The sequence below is a fragment of the Oryctolagus cuniculus genome, chromosome 17 (genome assembly GCF_051225735.1).
Source record: "Oryctolagus cuniculus isolate XC-2025 breed Fujian yellow rabbit chromosome 17, ASM5122573v1, whole genome shotgun sequence".
Taxonomy (NCBI): Eukaryota; Metazoa; Chordata; class Mammalia; order Lagomorpha; family Leporidae; genus Oryctolagus; species Oryctolagus cuniculus.
In genome coordinates, this window is record NC_142883.1 from 38,817,012 (window position 1) to 38,840,600 (window position 23,589).

The following is a 23,589-nucleotide window of genomic DNA, read 5'->3' on the forward strand; positions in this document are numbered from 1 at the left end:
CCCATATGGGCGCCAGTTCAAGTCCTGGCTTCTCCACTTCTGATCCCGCTTTCTGCTATGGCCTGGGAAGGCAGTGGAAGATGACCCAAGTGCTTGGGCCCCTGCACCTGGTGGGAGACCTGGAAGAAGCTCCTGGCTCCTGGCTTTGGATCAGCCCAGCTCTGGCTGTTGCGGCCATTTGGGGAGTGAACCAGTAGATGGAAGACCTCTCTCTGTGTCTGTAACTCTGCCTCTCAAATACATAAATAAATAAATTGTAAAAAAAAAATAGTGCCCAAGAAACCTTTGTGTTTTCTTTTTTGGGTAAATAAATAAAAGTATTCATTTTATTTCAAATTCACAGTGACAGAGACAAACACACACACACATTCACACACATACACAGAGTGAGAGAGCTTCCCTATGTCCATAACAGCCGGAGCTGGGCCAGACTGAAGCCAGTAGCCCAGATTCCATCTTGGTCTCCCACCTGCCTGGCAGGGACTCACGCATTGGGGCCATCCTCTGTTGCTTTTCCAGGCACATTAGCAGGGAGCTGGAGGGACGCAGGGAGCAGCCAGGACTTGAACTTGCAGGCATCCCAAGGGGCAGCTTAGCCCGCCGCACCACAACGCCTGGCCCAGCAGGATGAAGGCACTGCAGTGGCCGCTGGTGAGGTGCCACGCTGCCCAGCCTGCTTCAGAAGAATCAGAGGGCAAGAGTGGGGCACGGGGCAGGTGCTCAGAGAAGCAGGGTCCTGGTGCGCAGACATGGCTGCCGAGAGAACCCCGGGGAGCCGGGACCTCCGGAGACCAGCGCCTGAGCGCCCTGACGGCCTGATGCTCTCACACACGTCATCTCTCTATTCCTCACACCACCTCAGACACTTAGGCACGATGGCTCCCATTGTACAGCTGAGAAACTGAGGCCTGTAGAGGCCGGGCAGCGCGCGATGGCCACACGGGGACTCAGGGCCACACTCCTGTCTGTGGCTCCCGTGACTGCTTCTTTCACAGCCTTCCTGCTGGGACTGAGGGACACAGGGGCCCTGGTCCTTCCCAGGGAGTCCCCGGCGCGGCAGTCCCCCCCCCCCCCCACATGCTCCCTGGCTCTGGGCCGGCTGCTCTGCAGGGCCGTCCTCACCCGCGGGGAAGGGAGCAGTGTTTGTAGCAGCCACCGTCTCCAAGGAGAGGAGAGGGAAGCAGACGGGAGAGGCCACAGGCGGCTGCGCTCTGACGCCAGTGGGGGGTAGCAGGCAGCGCAACTGCCCTGCCCAGTCCCTGGGGGAGAGAGGAGTGTCCTCACCGCCACCCGTCCCGGGGGGGATGGCGAACTCTGAGCGGACAGACGGACTTCACTGGACAGGACACCGGGGGAGTGAGGTCGCCGCAGGGCCACCAAGCAAGGAACATTCTGGCAGGGCCTGAGGAATGCAGGGGGTGGAGGCCAGGCCTGGCCCAGAGGCTGAAGCCAGCGGCCAGCAGCAGAGCCAGGGGTCCCGGGCTCTCAGAGGGTAGGGGGGAAGCCGGGCCAAGAGCCAGCAGGAGAGGGGGGATCCAGCCATGTCCCAGCCTGAGGGACACAGGAGGAGGCCGGGGCCCCTGGGGCCTCCCGTGCGCAGCATCCGCCCCTTCAAGTCCAGTGAGCAGTACCTGGAGGCCATGAAGGAAGACCTGGCCGAGTGGCTTCGGAATCTCTACGGGCTAGACATCGATGCAGCCAACTTCCTGCAGGTGCTGGAGACGGGCCTGGTGCTGTGCCGGCACGCCAATGCCATCACCGAGGCTGCGCTGGCCTTCCTGGCTCAGGCCCCCGCCCTAGCCCAAAGACTTGTCGTGCCCCGGGCGGGGGTTGCCTGCAACGGGGCCGCCCAGCCGGGCACCTTCCAGGCCAGGGACAACGTCTCCAACTTCATCCAGTGGTGTCGCAAGGAGATGGGCATCCAAGGTAACTGCACTGGATCCCCATCCAAGCCTCGGGGCGGGGGGGGGGGTGTCGTCCTCGCTCTGAGGTCCAGGCTGCATGGTGGGGGGGTCAGGAGCCTGAGTCCTCCTGCCAGAGTTGCCCTGGGCTACTTCCTCTCGTCTCATGCCTCAGTTTCCCCAGCTCATAGAAAATTCCAGTACCTGGGCATGCTGGTGATTGATAAATGTTTGCTGATGAATCACTCAACACAGATGAACACCTCTCCTGTGTTGAGCACAGGTGAGCTGGAATGAGATGCAGTGCCCAGGGCAGCACCGCCTGGCAGGAGACAGATAAGTAGAGGCAAATCACAGCCCACAGTGATGAAGGCTCCAAGCCCAGATGTATGCGCTGGGCTGGGCAACCCCAACCCCAGGGGGTGGAAGCAGGGGCCGGGAGGAAGGACTGTGGCTGTGCCTTGCGACATCAATGGAAGTGGGGGTGGGAGGAATCCTGGGGGGTGTGGCGGAAGGGGTGAAGCTCCTTAGGGAGGGCGGGGAGAAGCTACAGGTGTGGGGCACAGGGCCAGAGTGGGCAGAGACCTGGGGAGGAGGCCAGTGTGGACGCAGCCGGCCCGCCCACCCAGCGACTGCCGTGTCAGGTGCTCCATCTCACGGGCCTTGGGCCCAGGAATGGGAAGAAGGTGCGGGCTGCATCATCCTTCAGGCCAAAGCAGGTGGGAGGGAGCCAGGGGAGGGCCGGGGCCGGCTCCCCGCAGGCCTGGCAGGGGAGGAGCCGCTGGGGCAGGAGGCAGCACTTCCCAGACTCTGCAGCTGCTGAGCACCCATTAGCTATCGGAGCCCGGCAATAACCCCTTTTTACAGAAGGGGACGCTGAGGCCCTGGGACTAGCCCGAGGTCTCGGAGCTGGCCGCTGAGAGTAGGAAGGGCTCCCACCTTAGTGCTGCGGCTCCTCACGCCTTGGCGGGGCTGAGTTTGCTACGCCCGGCAGGTGTCAGAGGTGCAGGGCATGGGTGGAAGTGGAAGTAACTGCTTCAGGTTCCTGGGCCCATCCTGGCGAGCAGAGTCGGGAAGGCCCGCGGCCCCAGCGTCCTCTGCGGTGCTGCCCGGGCAGCACCCAGGTTCGGGGCAGATCTGCTGAGAGCCCAGGATCCGCAGACCCCGCCCAGCTGCTGTGTCCTGCGCTCCCGACCCTGGCCGCCCCCTTCCCCCTGCCCCCTGCAGAGGTGCTGATGTTCGAGACGGAGGACCTGGTGCTGCGCAAGAACGTGAAGAGCGTGGTGCTGTGTCTGCTGGAGCTGGGCCGCCGCGCCTGGCGCTTCGGCGTGGCCGCGCCCACCCTGGTGCAGCTGGAGGAGGAGATCGACGAGGAGTTGCGGCGCGAGCTGGCGCTGCCCCCTGCCGACCCGCCGCGGCCCGCGCCTCCCGCGCACCGGCCCTGCCACTTCCGCAACTTGGATCACGTGGTGAGGGGCTCCACCCCCCCCCAACTCCCGCCCTAGACCCTCTGAGCCACCGTTTTCTGTAGCTCCAGTTCCTGCCCTGACACTAATCCAGGTGTGACTTCCTTCATTCGAAAGGCAGAGAGAGAGAGAGAGACAGACAGACAGACACACGGAGATCTTCCATCAGCTGGTTATACCGAAAGGGCCAGAACAGCCAGGGCTGGGCCAGGCTGCAGCCAGGAGCCTGGAACTCAATGCAGGTCTCGCACGTGGGTGGCAAGGGATGGCCCAAGGCCTTGAGCCATCACCTGCTGCACATTAGCAGGAAGTTGGACCCGGAAGTGGAGTCAGAACTTGAACCCAGGCGCCCTGACATAGGATGTGGGCTCCCCATAGGATGTGGGCTTTGTCATGCTGCGCACTGAGTCCAGCCCTAACCACAGGTGGTACAGCTCCACCACTGCCATTTATTACCTTTTAACGCCGCACAGCATCCACACCTCACTCAAGCCTGCGTGGGTTGCTTGTTGAAAGACTGTGCGTCCTCTTGGATACCTTGGTTCAAGTTTTAGTTCCACTGCTTCCTGGCTGTGTGACAACCTCTCTGTGCCTGGATTCCCTTATCCAGCATGGGATAGTAACAGCACAGCCTTTCTGTGACTGCTTTTATTGTTTGAAGATTTATTTATTTCAAAGTCACAGGGGAAAGAGAGAGAGAGGTCTTCCATCCACTGGTTCAATCCCAAAATAGCCTCAACAGCCAGGCCAGAGCCAGGAGCCAGGAGCTTCTTCTGGGTCTCCCCCGTGGGTGCAGGGGCCCAAGGACTTGGGCCATCTTCTGTTGCTTTCCCAAGCGCATTAGCAAGGAACTGTTTCAGAAGTGGAGCAGCCAAGAAGTAAACCATATGGGATGCCGGTGTTACAGGTGGCGGCTTTACCCACTACGCCATAGTGCAGCCCTGACCACTGAGTATTAGATGCGCCAGCACCAGCACCTGCAAAGGGCTTGGGACAGTGTCTGCACAGAGGATAGCTCCATGGGAGTTGGCACTCACCATGGCTTGTAATACTTTTTATTCAAAAAGCTTCATTTTTAAAAAATCTAGCTTTCTGTGTGCCTTCCACCTTTGCAATGATCTCCTGCCCCTTGGTTAGGAAAGCACACTTGGTCTTGTCCTGGGCACGTGTGGCCCTGAGGAGCCCCCGTGGAGCCCCCGTGGACCCTGCTGCCACAGCTTTAGGCCAACTCCTGAGTATCCCGGGGCCCCCGGCGCGAGCGCCGCCCGCTCTACCTGGTGTAAAGGTGGCAGTCCTGTTACCAGGGCCTCGGCACAGCCTCCTGGTGCTGAAGGCTGCGTTGCAGGAAGGCTGTGCTGGCGTGCCCGATGCTGGGCTGGCCCTTGCCGAGGACCCCTGCTGCGATGAACCCCACTTCTGCCACCAGGCAAGATGCACTTCCGGGAGGTCTCTAACTCAAGGCCTGCTGGGGCCGGTGCTATGGCACAGCAGGTAAAGCTGCCGCCTGCAACACACATGGGCGCTGGTTCGAGTCCCAGCTGCTCTGCTGCTGATCCAGCTCCATGCGAATGCACCTGGGAAAGCAGTAGAAGAGGGCCCAACTCCTTGGGCCCCTGCACCCATGTGAGAGACCTGGATGAAGCCCCTGGCTCCCGGCTTCAGACTGGCCCAGTTCTGGCTCTTGTGGCCATTTAGGGAGTGAACCTGTGGATGAAGATCTCTTTGTCTCTCCATCTCTCCCTCTAACTTTGCCTTTCAAATGAACAACAACAAAACCAAAAAACCAAAAACAACAACAAAAAACCACCTCAAGGCCTGTGGCCCAGAACCCTGTCCCAAGCCTGTCAGGTGTCTTGGGCCACCTCCTTACCCGGCACACTGCACCGCCTTCGTCCTCTGACCCCAGGGGAGACTGCCCCAGGTCTCGTCCTGCCTGGGTCATTTCCAGGCTGCTCTCCTGTCTTCTCTGACCTCCCTCTCAGTCCTCAGCCCTGACCTCAACAGAAACCCTGGTGGTGGTTGGGGCAGACGGGGCCCCCACTGAGCTTGACCCAGCGTAGCGGGAGCTTGGGTGTCTGGGCAGAGGGGAAGGTTGAGCCCAGTGCCCACTGCCCACAGGTGCAGAGCCTGGTGAGCCGCTGCACGTGCCCAGTGCAGTTCTCCATGGTCAAGGTATCTGAGGGCAGGTACCGCGTGGGGGACTCCAACACTCTCATCTTCATCCGGGTAAGTCCCGTCTTGGGGTGGAAGCCTCCCCCTACCCCCGGGTCAGCAGAAGAGGCTGTCTTCCCACGAGACCTCGCTGGGGCCTGAAGGTAGGATAGGAAGTCAGCTTTCAGTCCAAGCATCAGGCCTTGGGGCTCCCCTTCTCCCCAGAGAATTCCAGGAGCCTACTGGCAGAGTTGGCAAGCCCATCCCCCTTCTGTCACCACCGCAGCTTTTAGATGGTGGCACCAGGCAGAAGCAGGGAACCCTCACTTCCCTTCCCATCCCACCCCTCCACTGCACCCCCAGGTTTGGTCAGAGCAAGGGGCCTGAGAGCCTCAAGTCAGTATTCCGTGTGGGGACCTCATCACTCACCCCTGCCGTGCCGGGCTCAGTGCCTTCTGCAGAGAGAGCCGAGGGAGAGGTCTGAGATGGGCCTCCCACCACTCCCGCCTCCTGTCTGTGCCTGGGCAGCAATGATCTGTCCCCAGGGGCGTGGCCAGCAGCTCGGTAGGCACGGTCAAACCCTTTCCTTGGGCACAAGCCACATGGGAAGCAGAGCCAGCTGCCGGAGCCCTCACGCAGCGCCTGGGGCAAAAGCCCTGAGAAGCAGGCAGCGCAGGGAACTGCAGCCCCACTTCTCAGCAGCGGAAATGAAAGCCTAGAGCAGCCTTGGGGTTCACCTCAGAGACGGCTGGGCTCTGTCGCACACAAAGCAGGTGTGGTGCAAGCCCCTCTCCAGCGAAGGGAGGGCCAGGCAGGGCAGGCTGCCCGCTGCCCCGGAGATCCCTTGTCCAGTTGGGGGGCAACTCCCTGAGTGCCAGCCTGCCCCCACTCTTAGCAACAACACGTGTTACCAGCTGCTGGTCACAGGACAGACTCGAGCTGCAAATATGCAAGCTCCCAACCACACACCTGCGCGCGAGAGTGAGTGTCCGAGTGTGTGCGTGAGGATGCAATGAGCATCCCTGGATGGGCGCTGGAAGGCTGCGGGCTGGCCCGCAAACAGTGGCTGCCCTCTGTCTCACCCTTGCACCCTCAGATCCTGCGGGACCACGTGATGGTGCGTGTTGGGGGCGGCTGGGACACGCTCGGCCATTATCTGGACAAACACGACCCCTGCCGGTGCACCTCCCTCTGTGAGTCCCCTGAGTATCCTATCCCTGCGCTGCTGGTTGGAGAGACGTAGCTCTCGGCAGGGAGGCTGGAAGCAGAGGTGGGAGTAGGTCTGATCTCTGGGGATAAGAGTGTGCGCGGAAGGGTGGGGAGGATGGAGGAGAGTCAGCTCTAGCTGGGCAGTCACGGTGCAGGGTTAATGACAGCCACCAGATGGCGCGCAGCCCACGTAGAATCAGCATTTGGTCGGGTGCATGGCGGTGCTGGGGTCCAACATGTTAGCCCAAGCCCGATCTGGAAGGTCTTTAAATCTCCACCAGCCCCTCAAGACATCCCAAAATAAGCACATAATCTAAGTGAAAGCTGTGGGCCTCAATACCATCCCAGCTCTAAGTAAGTCCCCCAGCAGGACACTCTGAGAAACATTGTATCCGGTGTCCTAGCAGGAAGCTCTGGTGCAGGGCTGTGGGACCCACTGTCTGTGAGGCGGGATGGCAGGCGTGGGACAGCTGGGGAGCAGAAATGGCCCCAGCTGCAGCGACTGAGCCCTTTCCTCCTCTCCTTTCTCTGGCTGTGTTGGTAGCCCACAAGCCGGGCAGCTTCCTGAAGCCCCCAGGCCCACCGGTGCAGCACGAAGTGAGGGTGCAGGACGGACCCTCGCAGCCCCAGCCTACGATGACCATCAGTCGCTCCCAGAGCCCGCTGCCCCCCGTGGACTGGAAGACGTACACAGCTGCAGGCCGAAAGCTGAGGCCCCCAGCCTCTTCCTCCCCCAGAGCCTGCAGTGAACAAGGAGCAGTGGCAGGGGTCCTCCGCGAGATGGCGCCATTCCTGAGGTACAGGGGAGGGACAGAGAAGGGCCTCTGTCCTCTGCAGAGAACACATTCTTAGTGGGCACCTGCCCTGAGACAAAGGAAACAGGTGTCCCTACCCCAACAACACCTCGGGAGTTCAGAACCAGAAAAGCAACCAATACCTTTGGGTCTAGTGTCTCCATCTGCCCACCCATTTCACAGATAAGCAGCCTGAGGCCTGAAAAGGGAACAGACTTACCTAAGGTCCTTCTGCCATTCTGTGGTAGAGCTGAGGCTAAGACCTCCCCCTGAGACCGGTGAGCTCTGCTGGCCAGACCTCTGGGATCCCACTTTGAGGGGTTGGAAGTACCCTAGGCCTGGACCAGGCTCCTTCAGTCTGCTGCACAGGGAGTGAGGGAGAAGAGATTTAGACAGTGACTGCCTCCAGGGGGACTCTAGGGTGGTCACAGAGTGGTCTCTCTGTCATTCAGCAGGAGGCCCAGCCCCCTCACCACTGGTCATCCCTGCCCGGAGCCAGGGGCCTGGCCTGGATGACCCTGCCCAGTTGTATCTATTTTATCTATGTATCTATCTATCTATCTATCTATCTATCTATCTATCTATCTATCTATCTATCATCTATCTTTTCTGTCTGTCTTTAGGATTTATTTCATTTATTTGAAAGAAAGATCCAGAGAGAGAGGTCTTCCATCCACTGGTTCACTCCCCAAATGGCTGCAATGACTAGGGCTAGGCCAGACCGAAGCCAGGAGCCCAGAGCTTCTTCCAGGTCTCCCATGTGGGTGCAAGGGCCCAATCACCTGAGCCATCTTCCACCGCTTTCTTAGGTGCATTAGCAGGGGGCTGGATTGGAAGTGGAGCAGCCAGGACTTGAACTGGTGCCATATGGGATGCTGGCGTCCCAGGTGGCAGCTTTATCCACTACACCACAGTGCAGGCCCGATCTGTCTTCCTTTCCAGGCTTATGATTCTCTCTCCCTTTCAGGTCCCAGGAGAGGTCACTCACCCCGTCTCAGAGGCAGCTGCCAGCTGGGGATGGCTCACTAAGTCCCCAATCTTTGCCCACCCCTAGTGGCCAAGACCCACAGCGCACCTCATCAGGGAAGAGAGAGCACAGATGCTCCCCCTCACTCTCCAGAGGAAGGACTCCCACAGCTTGGATTCATGAGGAGACAGACGGCCGGGGAGCCCACACCAGGGCCCCCACGCCCCAGAGACTCCGAGTCCCTGAGGCCACCACCAAAGGGACATCAGCGAGAGGACCTTCTCCCCTGCCTCGTCCCTGTAGCTCAGCCCAGCCCCTGGGCCTCAGGCTGCCCCTCCAAGGAGAGGCGGAGGGTGCTTCCCTGTCCATCAGGGAGCCCGCACCCATCCACACCCCATCTCCTGTTAAAGGATTCACCAGGATCCCCATTCGGCTGCCCCTAGCCCGCCCCCCCACACCAGGTACCACAAGTGGAGGTCCCACTGCAAAGCCAGAGAAAGGCCCTTTCCTGTTAGGGGCTGTCACAGGAGACCTGGCTGGGTCCAGACATGGGGACGGCTGTGTCGCAATGAACCAGGGGGAGCAGAAGCCACACACCCGGCTCACCGCAAAGGCTGAAGAACCACGGGGACTGGGTCTTCAGGAGCAGGACGGGAGGCTCACTCCCCGGCCCCTGGGCAGCACCAAGGAGCAGCCCGTCTACCATAGCCTCGAAGAGGAGATTTTGACCAACATGAAGCTTCTAGAGGTGGGGGCTGCCCATCCTCGGGGCACAGGGCCTCAGGGCATCCCTCGCAGTGGAGTCTATGTCCCCAGCCTGGGTGCGCGGTGGCCTGAGACTGCCAGCCTTTATGACAAAGTCATTCAAGAACTGGCTCAGAGCCCCCCACCTCTCCTGAAAGTAGACTTGGGAGCCTGGAAGGCAGCCCCAACTGGCTCCCCTAAGCCAGCTGCTACCACAAGCCCAGGAAGCCCCAAAGGGAAGCTGGGAGCGAGAGCAAAGCCAGGCGTCTGTGCCAAGGGCGCCAGGATGGGGAAGGGCCTGCCTCACAGAGGGCAAGGCTACTCAGGGCCTACTGTGTCTGCCAGGCCGGACCTGGCCACTGCGTCACCCGTGGACGCCAGTGCTGACAAGGCCAAGACACACCTGGGCACGAAGAAGAGCAAGAGAACACTCCGGAAGCCCCAGAGGATCCCATCCATCTACAAGCTGAAGCTGAGGCCCAGGATCCGGCCCCGGAGAGACCACAGGCCTGAAAAACGGCCATCACGAATCCCCAAGCCCCTGGCCTACCTCTGCCTGGGTCCAGCCAGGCCACCCCCCAGGGGCAGGCTGCCGAGAGCAGCACTGGGCAGCAAGGGAGGGCAGATGCCCCTGGTGGATGGGGCTTTGGCAGATGAGGAGGGGGAAGAAAATGAGAGGAGGGAGCCAGCTGCCCTAGGGAAGAGCGACCCCCAGCCTTCAGAGGGCCAGCAGCCTCCGCAGCCCCCTCCGGCCCCGCCCCCGCTTGAGGAGGAATCCTGGGTCTGAGCGGCCTGCGGGTTGGGAGGAAGGGAACAGCAAAGCAGCCTGTGTGTTCACGGGAGAGGCAGCTGCAGGAGCAGGAGGGAAATCTCACCTCAGTGCAGGACCTAGGCCAGGAGGGAACCAGAAGACAGACAAACACAGGCTCCCATGTGCTCAGTCAGGCTCAGGGGCCACCCGTCACTGCATCTGACTCAGGTTAGGCCAGGGGCAGTGGGGCTACCCTGTATCTTACCACCCTTCCCCATGACAGCTTGCCAAACTCCTGGCCTCTGGCCATGCCCACCTGTTTGCACAGATTCTGTACCTTACATGCATACAGGCCTGTCCTGGAGCCCCTCCCTCCAAGACTGTGCTGGTGCAGGGAGGCGTGGCTTCAAGTGTTCTCCCACTGGAGGGGAGGAGCCAAGGGGAGAGGAAGCCTCTCTTGAGCCACCATGCCAATCATCCTCAAATGGCAGGTGGGTCGGGGTCAGCACCATGGACAGGGCCACAGGCTGCCCAAGGACATCCCAGCTTGGTCCTGAGCTCACTCATGGCAGGGGGGTGTTCCTAACACAGTTATAGCCAAAAGTTATGGCTGAAAGGCCAGGGAGGGAGAAGCAGCAGAGGACAGCCTACGACTCAGTCCCATTATGACAGTTTCCAGAGAGTGGCAGGGGAGCGGGATGCTTCCCATCCAGATCACTGGAGTTGGGAGAACTGAGTTAGGTGGAAAGGACACAAGTGTCACTCCTTCCCCTGATCCCTCAGATCTTGGGACCCTCAACCCCCTTCCACCAAGCCCTGAAGGCCCCTCCCCTCCCACTGTGAGGAATGGAGCAGACACCTCGGTACAGAAACGAGGGAAAACACTCCCTGATTTTTAATCCGACTTCCAATAACATTTCAATGGGTGTCACACGCACTTCCAGACCCTGTGGGCAAGTGGAGAGGACAGAGACTCAGCATGGGGGGTGGAGGGACCTGAAATCGGACCTAGGGTGGAGAGGAGGGGCGAGGGGGGCCTCTCAGGGGAGGCTTTCCAGTGGCTCCCACAGGGGGCGGCCAGAGGCCTGGGGCCCCCACCTCTACCTCAGGTGCCTTAGAGTTGGGGGTCGTGGGGCATGTGAGATGCTGCCACCCCTCACCCCATGCCCCCTGGTGAACTGGGGGGCAGGGGTGCAGGCACAATGGGGGGCAGGCCCTCTTTCTTACCCTCCCAGCCACGCGGAAGTGTGGGGAAGGGGAGCCCTGCCTCTGCTTCAGAGGGAGGCTCGGAGAGAGCAGGCCACTGCCCAGTGTCAAACGGCACAGCAGGGACTAGAACCCAGGGGCACTGGACGGCCCACGGTCAGGGCGGTCACTGCAGGACTGTGCTACCCCCAGTGGGTGGAGGGAGTGGGGCTGGGCTGGGGAAGCAGGAACAGAGTCACAGATTCCCTCCCACCCTGGATCGCAATGACCAATTTCCACCCGTGACCCTCCCGACTCCCTGCCATCACCATCCCGGGCGACAGGATCTTGGTGGCAGTGCCCCCCCACAGCCTCAGCGAGGCTGACCACGGCTGAGCTGTCCTGTCTGCCCTGCTTCTAACAACGCCAGGCCAGGTGGCCGGGGAGGGGGCAGCGGGGACACGGAACCACTTCTCCCTCCCTCCACATCCCCCAGAATCCCTCAGGCCGTTCCTAGAATCTTCACTATTATTGTTATTTCTAAATTGGTACAAAACTGACAGTGATCAGCTCCGGTGACGAGAGGTAGAAACCCGGCCAGGCAGCCGAAGAAAATGGGGTGGAGTGTGAGTTAGGGCGTAGGGCTAACTGGTGTGGGGATGGGGTGTCAGATCCTGAGGGCCTCCACCCAAGGGTGGGGATGCAGGCTAGCTCCCCAAGCACAGGCATCCCTATGATTCTCTCCAGGGGCTGCTCCTCCTCAGATTAGCCAGGCCTGGGGCAGGGAGAGAGTGTCTTCACTAATGCAACCCAGCTCCCCCTGGGCACCACCCTCCCCACCGCCAGCCCCTAGAACTCCACCTCCCCCAGTGCAGGAGGGGGTGGGGGACTTGAACCTGACATCGCGGAAAGGGATCTGTCCTTCAGGGCATTCCCATGGCATACTCTGTCAAAGAAAATAAAAAGTCTTAACTCAGAGGGTGATCTGGCCTTGGGGTGAGGAAGAGGGGACAGGGTACCCGGCAGGGACGGACCATCGAGTTAAGGCTGGAAGGTAGGTGGTTGTGTCTCTGGGGGCTGCTGGCAGGAGAGGTCTCCCCAAAGGAGGGAGAGCTCAGCCTTCTCCCCCTATCTGATCCCGGATCTCAACTCTCCGACCCCCTGGTCGTGGTCTTGGGCCACCCGCCATCTTTCTGCCCTGTGCCGGTGCTGCTGACTTTTGGAAGGCCCGGCTGCCAGGATCTGTAACCAGGGGATGGAGGAGATGAGAGCCCTGTGAACGGAGCTGGGGGCGGCGAGGGGCACAGGAGGGCGGCTGAGACAGGGAAGAACCAACAGACGCGGGGTACTGACAGACACACTCGGGAGAAGACGGATGGGGCCCGGCCAAGGCAGCCCCTCTGCATTTCACGCACTCACCCCCAACCCCCAAGGGCTGGGGCGCCCCTTCAGGCCAGGCTGGGTACGGCGCTGACTACAGCCCGAAGGCGGCTGTCCCAGGAAGACTGGCCGGCGAGGCGGGAGGGGAGTGCGCGGTGACCGGGAGGCTCCCTCTCGCCTCGACCTGTCACTGGGAGATGCGTGGCCTGGAGCCACCCCCGCCGCCCCGGCGCAGCTGCAGGGGCCCGCGGCCTCACATGATGGCGCAGCGGTTGCGGCGCAGCGCGCCCTGGAAGCGCAGGGCGGCGTGCACGTGCTTGCAGCGGGCGCAGCCGACGCTCTTGAGCAGCTCGCTGAAGAGCAGCAGGATGTGCCAGTTGTACTTGGCCGAGCACTCCACGTAGCCGCACTTCCAGGTCTTGCGCACCAGGTGCGACACGTTCCAGCGCGGGATCACGCGTCCACGCTGCAGGTCCCGCTTGTTGCCCACGATGATGATGGGCGTCTCCGAGGTGCCGATCACTCTGCAGGGCGAGGCCGGAGTCTCAGAATCTCGCGAGTTCTCGCCACTACGGGGCCTTTACTACCGTCCCCTGTGTGCTGCGGGGCCCTCCGCCCTTGAGGGAAGTCTCTCAGCAGCAGAACTGATCACTATTTCTAATCCCCACTTTACCGAGGAGGCAGAGGCTTGCTAACTGGCCAACAGTCACGTGGGTGAGCGGCCCTGGAACTCTGCTGTTAACCACTCCCCTAGCCTAGCCACCTGCACACTCCGGGTCCTAAAATGAGTTAACAGAAATGGGGACAGCAGAACACAGGAGTGTGCACGCTGCAGTGGAAGTGTGGGAACCAGGGGCACACACACCCTTCACTACGTCCCCCACCCCTACTGTCCCCTTCCTTCCAGAGCTGCTGGCATGGGGCGTCCACGGGTGGCACAGGCGACCGCAGCCCTCACCTCGTCTCCAGGATCTGCTGGCGGATGGTCTTGACGTACTCAAAGCTGTCAAAGCAGCAGATATCGTAGACCAGGATGTAGGCGTGGACGCTTCGGAGTCCCCTGCAGCAGGTGTCTGCCCACTCCTGCAACCCCCACAGCAAGTCCCAGGGTCAGAGCTAGTCCCCAGCTGCCGCCCCCGGCCTGCTAAATGCTCTCCTGCCACTGCCCCTGAAGCCTCCCCCACCCAACCACCCCCCACAGGCCAGGCCCAGCAAGAGTGGAGGAGTTCAGTGTGCAGCGTCCCCACTCCCCCAAGCCAGGACAGAGGTCACAGTGTCTGGCCTACAGAGGCACTCACTTGTGCACATCTGGAGGTTAGACTGGTCTTGTTCCATTTGGTCTCCTCACCCGTACAGCCAGCTCTTTGTTCTACATGTATTACGTGCCTGTAAGAGCCTAGCCCTGAGCCAGCTGCTGAACCTGTTGAAATCTCTATCTTCCAAGATTCTGCTCCAGTGCCTCCTCCAAGGAGTCTTCCTGATTTCCTACTCCCCCTGCAAGGAGAGGACTGCTCCCTCCATCCCCCACGTTCTAACCACCCTTCGATTGTACCTTTGTTAGGACTCCTCTGTTTCTCACATTTCTGCCGTGAGCTCCTGAAAGGGCCAGGGTCAAAGCCCTCCTCCGTTTACATGCTCCTTCCTCCCAGTCTCCCTGCCTAGCCCTGTTGGCGCTTAGCAAATGCTCCCACATACCAAGGCTCCTGAGCTCTCCATGGTCCTGAACAGCACCAATCTGGCTCTAAAGCTGCCCAATGTGCTGCTTCTGCATGCTCCACGCTGCACAAAACGACTAAGACTGGATGCATGCAGGGGTGAGGGGTGGGGTGCAGATGTAAGAGCAGTTTTCCAGGCAGCTCCAGAAAGCTGGAACTTCCTGGGTGTTTGTGGCAAATTCTCAGGGAGGGGCTGTGGAACAAGGCTGAGTGGGCTAAAGAGCAGCTTCCTTCGGAGATTAATTAGCTAATTAACCTGCCAACAGATGCAAGTAGCAAGAGCACTTTCAGGCAGCCAGCATATGGAAAGAAGGGGGTTCCTGAAGCTGGAAAAACAGAGCGAGCCAGGGCTTTCTCCCTGGAGGACCCAGACGGAAGATCAGGATGCCTCACGCCCCCGCTGCTGCGCTGAGCTGGGGCAAGGACCAGGCATGGGGGACTACAGCCGGTTCCCCACCTCCCGGAAGGAACAAGGGACAAGACTCTGGTGGTGATAGTGCTGGGGGAAGTCTGACTTCAGAACAGCCCTGCCCAACTCCAAGGCTCGCAAGTGCTGCAGTGGGTTTCCCCGGGGAGATGATGTGGCATCTTTTCTTTGCGCTGAGGTTTTAAGTTTTGGTGCAGGGGAGGATGCTGAGGACAAACCTGAGACCATCCGAAAGCACGAAGTGGCTTCCTCTCAGGCCGGGCAAGACTGCACTCCGGGGGCCACGGTGACCTCTGGGAGGCGGCACCCTTGCACACACATGCAGCCTGCCCTTCCCCCCAAGGAGCAGAGGTCGGTGGGGAGTCCCAGGGTGGGAGAGGCTCCTGTCCTCGCAGACTCCCTGCTGGGGAAGCGCCCACAACATGCTGCCTCTTCAAAGGGACCCTCAGGCTGCCCCCCTCCTCTCTAGGGGCTCCCCAAATGGAGAGGCTGGGTTGTCCCCCCCTTCACCTCTCGACCGAAGGGAGGAAGCGAGGAAGCTCAGCTTGCCTTCCAGCTTGCTCTTTGCGTGGTTTCGATAGATTCCAAAAAAGATCATCATGGAACCGTGTCAAGTCAGAGCAGTAGTGGAAACCGAGTTTAGTTCCAGAGACACAGGGGCTGAGGGAGGCTCGGCCGCCGGGTGGGGGTCTCCACAGGGGTTGGCTGGCCACTTCTTTGGTGGGTTACCTATGTCCTCCAACCTCCACTCGCTCCTCTGACAGCAGAGGGGCCGTGGAAGGGACACCTGAGGCTCAGCCCCAGGGAACCCTGCTCTCCCAGGCTGGATCTCGCCTGCATCTGGGCTGAATGTACTGTTTCATTTTCAGAAAGTGGCGTCAGGGTGCTCGGGCTTTGGGGACTCCGGGGCCTCTTCTCAGTATCTCTCTACTCCAAGTCCCTTGCCTGTGCTCCAGGGCTGGCATCTTGGACACCCTGAAGTCCCCAGTCAAGGTTGATCAAGAAGGAGAGGGCCAAGAATCTCACGGAAACGCGGGCAGAGAATAGTAACAGTTTCCACAAGAAACACAAAGGCTCTTAAACACATAAAAAGGTGCTCATCCACACTCTTCATCAGAGATTCAAATAAATTCCACATGAAATACTGAAGACGTCACACCACCTTTAGCAGATTGTGCAAAATTTGACTGATCATCTGACAACACCCTGATGGCCAGGCTTTAGGGAAACCGGCTCTCCCGGCTGCCCAGGGAGCACAGAGGGGACTCTGGCGACGCCTTCCAGATTCAGGCTGCTTCCGCCCCTTGCTCAGGAAACGCCGTTTCTGGGAAGCATCCACGGATATACGGACCAACGTGCAAAGTGACTCATGGACAACCTGTTCGCTGCGGCAGTGACTGAAATAGCACGAGACTGGAAACCAGCCTCTGTCCGTCCACATGGGACACCAGGGACGGCTCCTCAGTGGAGCACGGTGCAGCCGTGAGAAGCAGTGAGGGAGTCCTGCACACACTGACAGGCGACCTCCCAGTCTCAACCAACACAAAACGAGGACAGACAGTACGGAGTTGACTGTTTGTTTTTATGTAAGGGCGGGTGAAATAAGAACACATGTTCTTACTTGAGTAAAGAAATCCTGGAAATATGAATAAAAAGCCAGTGATTATGGTTACAGAGAGTGAGGGTAGTGGGTGGGCTGAGATTTCTCTAGGCCAAAATCTGAGCTTCTAAATTCTATCTTTCAGGGCTGGCGTTGTGGCATAATGGGTTAAGCCGCCACCTGCAAGCCGGCATCCCATATGGTTGCTGGTGCGAGTCCCAGCTGCTCCACTTCTGATCCACTTCCCTGCTAATATGTCTCAGAAAGCAGCAGGAGATGGCCCAAGTGCTTAGGCCCCTGCACCCATGCTGGGAGACCCAGTCAAAGCTCCTGGCTTCAGCCTGGCCCAGCCCTGACCATTGTGGCCATTTGGGGAGTGAATCAGTGTATGGAAAATCTCTCTCTTTCCCTGTCTGTAACTCTTTCAAATAATTAAATATTTTTTTAAAGATTTATTTATTTATTTGAAAGTCAGAGTTATGCAGAGAAAGAAGATGCAGAGAGAGAGAGAGAGAGAGAGAGAGAGGAGGGAGGTCTTCTATCCAATGGTTCACTCCCCAATTGGCTGCAACAGCCGGAGCTGCACCTATCCAAAGCCAGGAGCCAGGAGCTTCTTCCAGGTCTTCCCACACGGGTGCAGGGGCCCAAGGGCTTGGGCCATCCTCTAATGCTTTCCCAGGCCATAGCAGAGAGCTAGATCAGAAGTGGAGCAGCCAAGACTCAAACCAGCGCCCATATGGGATGCCAGCACTGCAGGCAGTGGCTTTACTTGCTACACCACAGCGCTGGCCCTTAAAATAAATCTTTTTAAAAAATTTTATCTTGATGCCAGTACTTTGGCTCAGCAGATTAATCCTTGCCCTGCAGCACCAACATCCCCTCTGGGCACCAGTTCTAGTCCCGGCTGCTCCTCTTCCAATCCAGCTCTCTGCTGTGGCCTGGGAAAGCAGTAGAAGATGGCTCAAGTGCTTGGGCCCCTGCATTTGTGTTGGAGACCCAGAGGAAACTCCTAGTTCCTGGCTTCGGATCGGCTCAGCTCCAGTTGTTGCGGCAACCTGGGGAGTGAACCAGCAGATGGAAGACCTTTCTATCTCCCCTCTCACTGTCTGTAACTCTACCTCTCAAATACATTTTAATAAATCTTTAAAAAATTGTATCTTTCCTATTCAAAAATTAAAATTACATTAAAAAATCAGGGCTGCCATTATGGTGCAGTGAGTTAAGCCTCCACCTGCAGGGCCGGCATTCAATAAGGGCACTGGTTCGAGTCCCAGCTGCTCCACTTCCGATCCAGCTCCCTGCTAATGCACCTGGGAAAGCAGTGGAAGATGGCTTAAGTCCTTGGGTCCCTGCACCCATGTGGGAGACCCAGAAGAAGCTCCTGACTCCTGGCTTAGGCCTGGCCCAACCCCAGCCGTTGTGGCCATTTGGGGAGTGAATCAGCAGATGGAAGCTCTCTCTCTCTCTCTCTCTGTAACTCTGCCTTTAAAAGACATAGAGGAAGCTTTAAAAATAAATAAATACACAAAGTGCAGAAAAATAAAGCTCAGTGTACAGGCTCGGGGCCAGACTTGTGCATCACTCAGGGTGCCATTTGTCTCCTGCAGAGGGAACCTTCAGGCCCTGTCCCTGGACCCATGGCTCAGCCAGCTCAGCCTCACTGCTTCTGGGACAGAAGCTGGTGTCTTTGGTGCAGACCCCATGTGCCGGGATGGGAGAGACAGGTGTTTGTGGCTGGATCCAGAACTTCCTGGGTGGTGCTGCCAAGACAGCGGTGAGCACTGAGCTCCCGGCCAGTCCCCACTGCCACGTGGAGAGACCGCTGCACGTGCTCAGTGACAACCAGCCCCGCCCTGTCCCCGGCCTCTTGTGCCTGACCTGCCTGCAAACCTGCACACACTCAGGCCAGAAGCTGCCTTCTGCGAGCAGACACCCTGCACTCCGCTCCCTCTCGGTGGAGGCAGAGAGAGGGAAAGATGGCTTGGGCCCAGCAGGACAGGGCAGGGAGCGACATAGGCGAGGGTGCTGGGGGCCTTTAAATCCAAACCCCGCAGGAAGGGTGCCCAGCAGGCAGGTTGCGAGGACAGCAGGCAGCGCTTCACCTAAGAGAAGGGGCCCACGGGCTAGAGACCCGGCCTGAGGGTGCTGCATCTCTGAGAGCACACCTAGCCTGGTGCCTGGCCAGTTCTTCTGTGGTCCCTTCCACAGCCAACGTGGAGGGAGGCTCTGAGGTTGTGGGGGCAAGCCTGGAGCACTGAGAGGCAGCTAGTGTCCCCTGCACTTCTCTCCACTGCCCCTGCCTGCCTAAAGCTGCCTCAGCTGAGCCACGGCCTCTTGCAACGCCAGCCAGCCCAGCACGTGCGGGTGGGGTGGATGGCCTGTGCCTGCAGTGGCGGCACTGACCCACAGTAGCACCGTCTCCCCAGACTGCGAGTGCCTGCAGACGAAAGTCCCCGTCCATTTTGCTTGCTCTTCTGCCCTGGTGCCCAGTGCAAGGCCTGGCCCACATTAAACGGTCAGCAAATATTTGGTGACTAAATTAGCACACAAATGAAAAGACTCCTGCTGGACCAGCGTTAGGCAGGGCGGCCCAAGACGGAGGGCAGAGCTCTGAAGCCTGGCACTGGGGCTGGAGTCCAGCCCGCCCCCGCCCCCCGCCCCCTGCCGAGGGCCCCTCTACCTGCAGCGTGTTGACAGGGAAGGCGCTGATGGGCGGGAAGTCGAGGATCTGGAGGTCGTGCACGTGGCCGTTCATGACGACAGCAGGCAGGTAGAGGCGGCGGGCGGTGGTGGGCACGCAGACCTCGCTGAACTCGTTGTACAGGAACTGGCGCACGATGGCACTCTTGCCCACGCCTCGCGCCCCCAGCACGGCCACCCGGTAGGTGGAGACCATGCCTCCCGCCCCACTCCGCCACCGCGTCCTTGCCACTGCCTGGGGCTCCCCAGGGCTGCATATTCCAGGGGCGGGGGGCTCAGCCACCGTCAGGACCAACCATCGCTGCCTCTGCCGGCCCCGGGCCCTCTGCGGCCTCCGCCTGGATGGACTGTGGGGAGGAGAGGAGGGCTTAGTGCACGTCCCTGCTCCGGGACCTGGCTGGGGCTGCTCCTGCCCGGTGCCATAGCAAGTGGTGCTGCCAAGGCAGTGGTGAGCACTGAGCTCCTGGCCAGTTCCCACTGCCACATGGAGAGACCGCTGCACGTGCTCAGTGACAACCAGCCCCGCCCTGCCTTTCTTTTCCCACCTATGCAAAGCCCTGGCATCCAACTCCTCCTCCTCCTCCACTTTTCCCTGCAGATCCGCAGGTGCCTTCAACCATCTGGACTCGCACCATGACCTGACTTTTCACCAGGTCCCACTCCCCAACCAAGGCTATGAGAACCGAGTGAAAGCACTGAACTGCGGTGGGTTCAGACCTCAGCTTTCCCTGTATCCGTCTCATCCTGGAGCAGGGCCTCTCTCTAGGCCAGGCTGTCTCAGTGGAGGGAACCCCTTGCTGTGCGGGACTGCCCACACACAGCAGGGCACCTGCGAGGTGCCATCCTATGGCCAAAGAGGCCGCGGCACATTTCCAAAGGCTCTCGACCGAGAAGCACTGCGCTGGACGAGGTCTTTGGCTCTACACAGGATGCCAGGCAGGCCCGCAGGATTACCCTAGGTCAACACAAGCATTGGCTTTCCCACCCGAGACAGGAGAGGAGGCAAAGGGTGCCCAGAGCCACCCGCCTAGGAACGGCAGTTCCCTTTTCCGACTGTTGCGGCAATTCCAACTTTCAAGTTCAGTGATTCTAACTGGTGAGTGCCTCTGGGCCAAGGGCTGGGTCTGATTCTCTGGCACCTCCGGGGCCTCAGAGGCAGCGGCGCACAGCAGGGGCCCAGGAAGAGAGCAGCAGGGGCCCAGGAGGAGGTAGAACCCTGACATGGACTCATTAGCTCCTCACTTGCTCAGCTTGTGACTTTAGAGTGAGGGTAGAAACCCCAGCATTTTCTAGCTGTGGGGCTGTGGGCAAAGGACCTGCTCCATCTGAGCCCTGCTCTGCATTTATGTAAAAAGGGTTGGTCACCCCTATTTTTGAAATAATCCAAGCTAATCTCTCAGCCAGGAGGAGAGACCTTTTCTCTTTCTGCTGGTGACGGTGACCAGGGAGGCTGGTTATGTACCAGAGACCTCCCATCTGGGGACCGAACCCAGGAGGGTGACCCAGTGTCTGCCAAATGAGTCTGGGGTCTGCTGGACCGGGCAGGGCCATGATTTTTAGCACGCATGTGCACTCATGTAGATGCAGGCTCCTCCCACATACACATGACTCACAGGTGTGTCCCCCAGGCTGTCCCAGTTCACAGGACACAGTTCATGGGCTATGTGTACACACAGCAAAGGAAACAAAAGGCAGGATTTGGAGTAAGACCCAGTAGGGGGGCTGGCGCTGTGGTGTAGCGGGTAAAGCCACTGCCTGCAGTGTCGGCATCCCATGCGGGCGCCGGTTTGAGTCCCAGCTGCTTCACTTCTGAACCAGCTCACTGCTATGGCCTGAGAAAGCAGTAGAAGATGGCCCAACTGCTTGGGCCCTGTACCCACGTGGGAAACCCAGAAGAAGCTCCTGGCTCCTGGCTTTGGATCAGCACAGCTCCGGCCCTCGTGGCTAATTGGAGAGTGAACCAGCAGATGCAAGACCTCTCTCTCTGTCTCTCTGCCTCTCCTCTCTCTGTGTAACTCTGACTTTCAAATAAATAAATAAATCTTAAAAAAAAAAAAAAAAAAAAAAACCAGTAGGGTTTGTTTCCCAGCTCTGCCATTTACCTACAGTGTGACCTTGGGCAAGAAACTTCACAGAGGGTTACAAGGTAGTACATGAAAAGCCAAGTGCACGGCACACAGCAGGTGCCCCGTAAGTGGTGGCTAGGGGCCCTTGACTCACCTAAGGTTTCCCACAATCTAAGTGGGACCACCTAGCAATCCTGGGAGGGAACATAATCCACTGTTGCATGGGCTCACATACATGGTGTGTGTGTGTGTGTGTGTGTGTGTGTGTGGAGAGAGAGAGAGAAAGAGAGAGAGAGAGATTCTTGCCTGTATTTTATTGAAGGTAAAAGCAAAGCAGGCCAGCGCTGCGGCTCAAAAGGCTAATCCTCTGCCTTGCGGCACCGGCACACCGGGTTCTAGTCCCAGTCGGGGCGCCGGATTCTGTCCCGGTTGCCCCTCTTCCAGGCCAGCTCTCTGCTGTGGCCAGGGAGTGCAGTGGAGGATGGCCCAAGTGCTTGGGCCCTGCACCCCATGGGAGACCAGGAGAAGCACCTGGCTCCTGCCTTCGGATCAGCGTGCTGCGCCGGCCGCAGAGCGCCGGCTGCAGCGGCCATTGGAGGGTGAACCAACGGCAAAAAGGAAGACCTTTCTCTCTGTCTCTGTCTCTCACTGTCCATTCTGCCTGTCAAAAAGAAAAAGAAAAAAAAAAAAAAAAAAAAGCAAAGCAAACCTAGAGCTTTAGGTAAGTGAAGACCTCCGAGACCGCTGAACCAGCTAAGACTAGGTAGGTGCCTGATCCTCCCGGCCCGCGCCCAGTCCTTTCCAACAGGTGCTTCTGCACTTACACAGGCTGCTTCCTTCCAACTCCTGGATCCTCCTCCCAGGATGCCCCTCCAGGCCCCTAGGTCCTCAGCATCCCGGGACTGCCAGCTGGGCAGACACTCAGCTGGGCTAATTACATAAGCAGGCCCACAGGTGGGGTAGGAGAGAGGGCAAGGATCACAGGAGAGCCCTGGCCTTCCTCTGGGTGTGGCCCCTCAGGTTCCTGGGAGGCCCCCAAGCTGCAGACTCCCCTGGACACCACACTGGGCTGCCAGGAGCCAGCCTTTTCTGGGGCGGGGGTGAAAAGCAGGGCTCAGCCTCAGGAAGGGGGTGCGAGAGGCCCCGGGGGCTGGGACCACCTTCCTGGAACTCACCAGGCCCAAGTGTGGCCCTGCTTTCAACTCAGAGGCCATCAGTGGGTGCCCCTTCCTTCTTCCCGGTGGGAGGTACTAGGTGTGAGCTTTAATCACCCAGGACCCCCAGCGGGCCGGGAGTGAAGGGGTCTGTCCCTAGCTGCGGGGCCCAGGCCCCCCAGCGCTCCCTCCCCAAGGCCTGCGCTCTGCAGTGAGTCTGCAGACAGCACCCGCCCAGAGACCGGGGACTTGCACAGGGGCCAAAGCATGGCTCCTGTGGCCTCCCTTCCTTCCGGACGCCTGGGTCCCTGCCCCACGCCGAGAGCCGGCGCTTTGCGCATCCCGGGGACCGGGTCACACTTCTGCCCGCTGTTCCCACCACGTTCGCGTCGGGGGCGACGGCAGATGCCGGGCTCCCCAGGACCCGCTTGGCAGGAGTTTGGGGGTGGGGGGTGCAGGAGCCCGGCTCGCTCTCCGCCTCCAGCACCGCGCAGGCACCCCCGCCCCCAGCGCCAGCTCTCACGTGGCCGCCCCGCGCCGCTTCCCCGCCAGCCCCCTCCTCCCCGCTCGCCCCGACGCCCCTCGGCCCGGCCGTCCCCTCCACCCCGCCCCGCCCCACCCGTGACCTCCCCGTCGCCCGGCCCCTGCCCCGGCCCGCCCGCTCCCGCCGCTTACCCGGGGCCGTCCTAGCTGCCCCTGCCCTGGCCGGCCGGCCGCGCTCCCCCCGGGCTCCGGCGCTGCCCCCGGCTCCCCGCCCGGGGGGAGAGAAGGGGCGGCCCCGCCGTGCAGTCGGGGCGGGCTGGGGCGGCGCGGGGGCAGTGCGGTCCGCCGAGGGGTCGGGAGCGCCAGCCCCTGCTCGCCCTGCGGAGCGCGCCGCCCGCTCCCGCCGGCAGCGGCGGCGGAGGAGGGCGGGCGGCGGGCGCGCGTTCCGCTGGGTCCCTGAGCCCGACGTGTTCGCTGGGCAGACTGGACTGCGTCCTCCATCCCAGCCCCGACCTTCACCCCCTGCAGACTCCCTGCGGGAACTGAGCTCTAGCTTGGGGGAGTGGGCCAGAGGGACGGGCAAGGGCCTGCAGCCTTTGGTCTCATCCCGACTCTGGCTCTGCGATGTTCTCCTCTCCACCGGGCGCCCGGCACCCGCTCCCCGCCGCAGCTCTGCCTTAGACCCTGCCCCATCCGCCGCCTTCAGTCCTGGCGCGGGGAACTGGAGACACGCAGGCTCTTCCTCTCCAGCCCTGGAGGACAGAGCGAAGGGTGGTCCTGCTCACCCTTCGCAGCGGCGGCCGGGAGAGGCAAAGCCGGCCTGCGTCAAACAATGCGGTTTGCCTGTCAATCATGAGCTCCCCTAAAACCAATGGTCCCCTCTTTTCCAGACGGGG

At 60.2% G+C, this 23,589-nt stretch overlaps 2 protein-coding genes across 2 annotated transcripts; one reads left to right on the plus strand and one right to left on the minus strand.

Moving 5' to 3' along the window:
- Nucleotides 1-1,072: 1,072 nt before the first annotated feature.
- On the plus strand, nucleotides 1,073-11,444 carry GAS2L2 (growth arrest specific 2 like 2). Its single transcript, XM_002719070.6, has 6 exons — nucleotides 1,073-1,926; nucleotides 3,129-3,370; nucleotides 5,486-5,593; nucleotides 6,615-6,711; nucleotides 7,272-7,524; nucleotides 8,489-11,444. Exons 1-6 carry the CDS (start codon nucleotides 1,542-1,544, stop codon nucleotides 10,017-10,019), a joined length of 2,616 nt encoding a protein of 871 aa, XP_002719116.4. The 5' UTR covers nucleotides 1,073-1,541; the 3' UTR covers nucleotides 10,020-11,444.
- RASL10B (RAS like family 10 member B) lies at nucleotides 10,847-23,122 on the minus strand. The gene is made up of 4 exons (XM_002719243.6): nucleotides 22,886-23,122; nucleotides 18,971-19,337; nucleotides 13,507-13,631; nucleotides 10,847-13,072 (listed from the first exon to the last, which is right to left on the minus strand). Exons 2-4 carry the CDS (start codon nucleotides 19,184-19,186, stop codon nucleotides 12,802-12,804), a joined length of 612 nt encoding a protein of 203 aa, XP_002719289.1. The 5' UTR covers nucleotides 19,187-19,337; nucleotides 22,886-23,122; the 3' UTR covers nucleotides 10,847-12,801.
- Nucleotides 23,123-23,589: the final 467 nt, after the last annotated feature.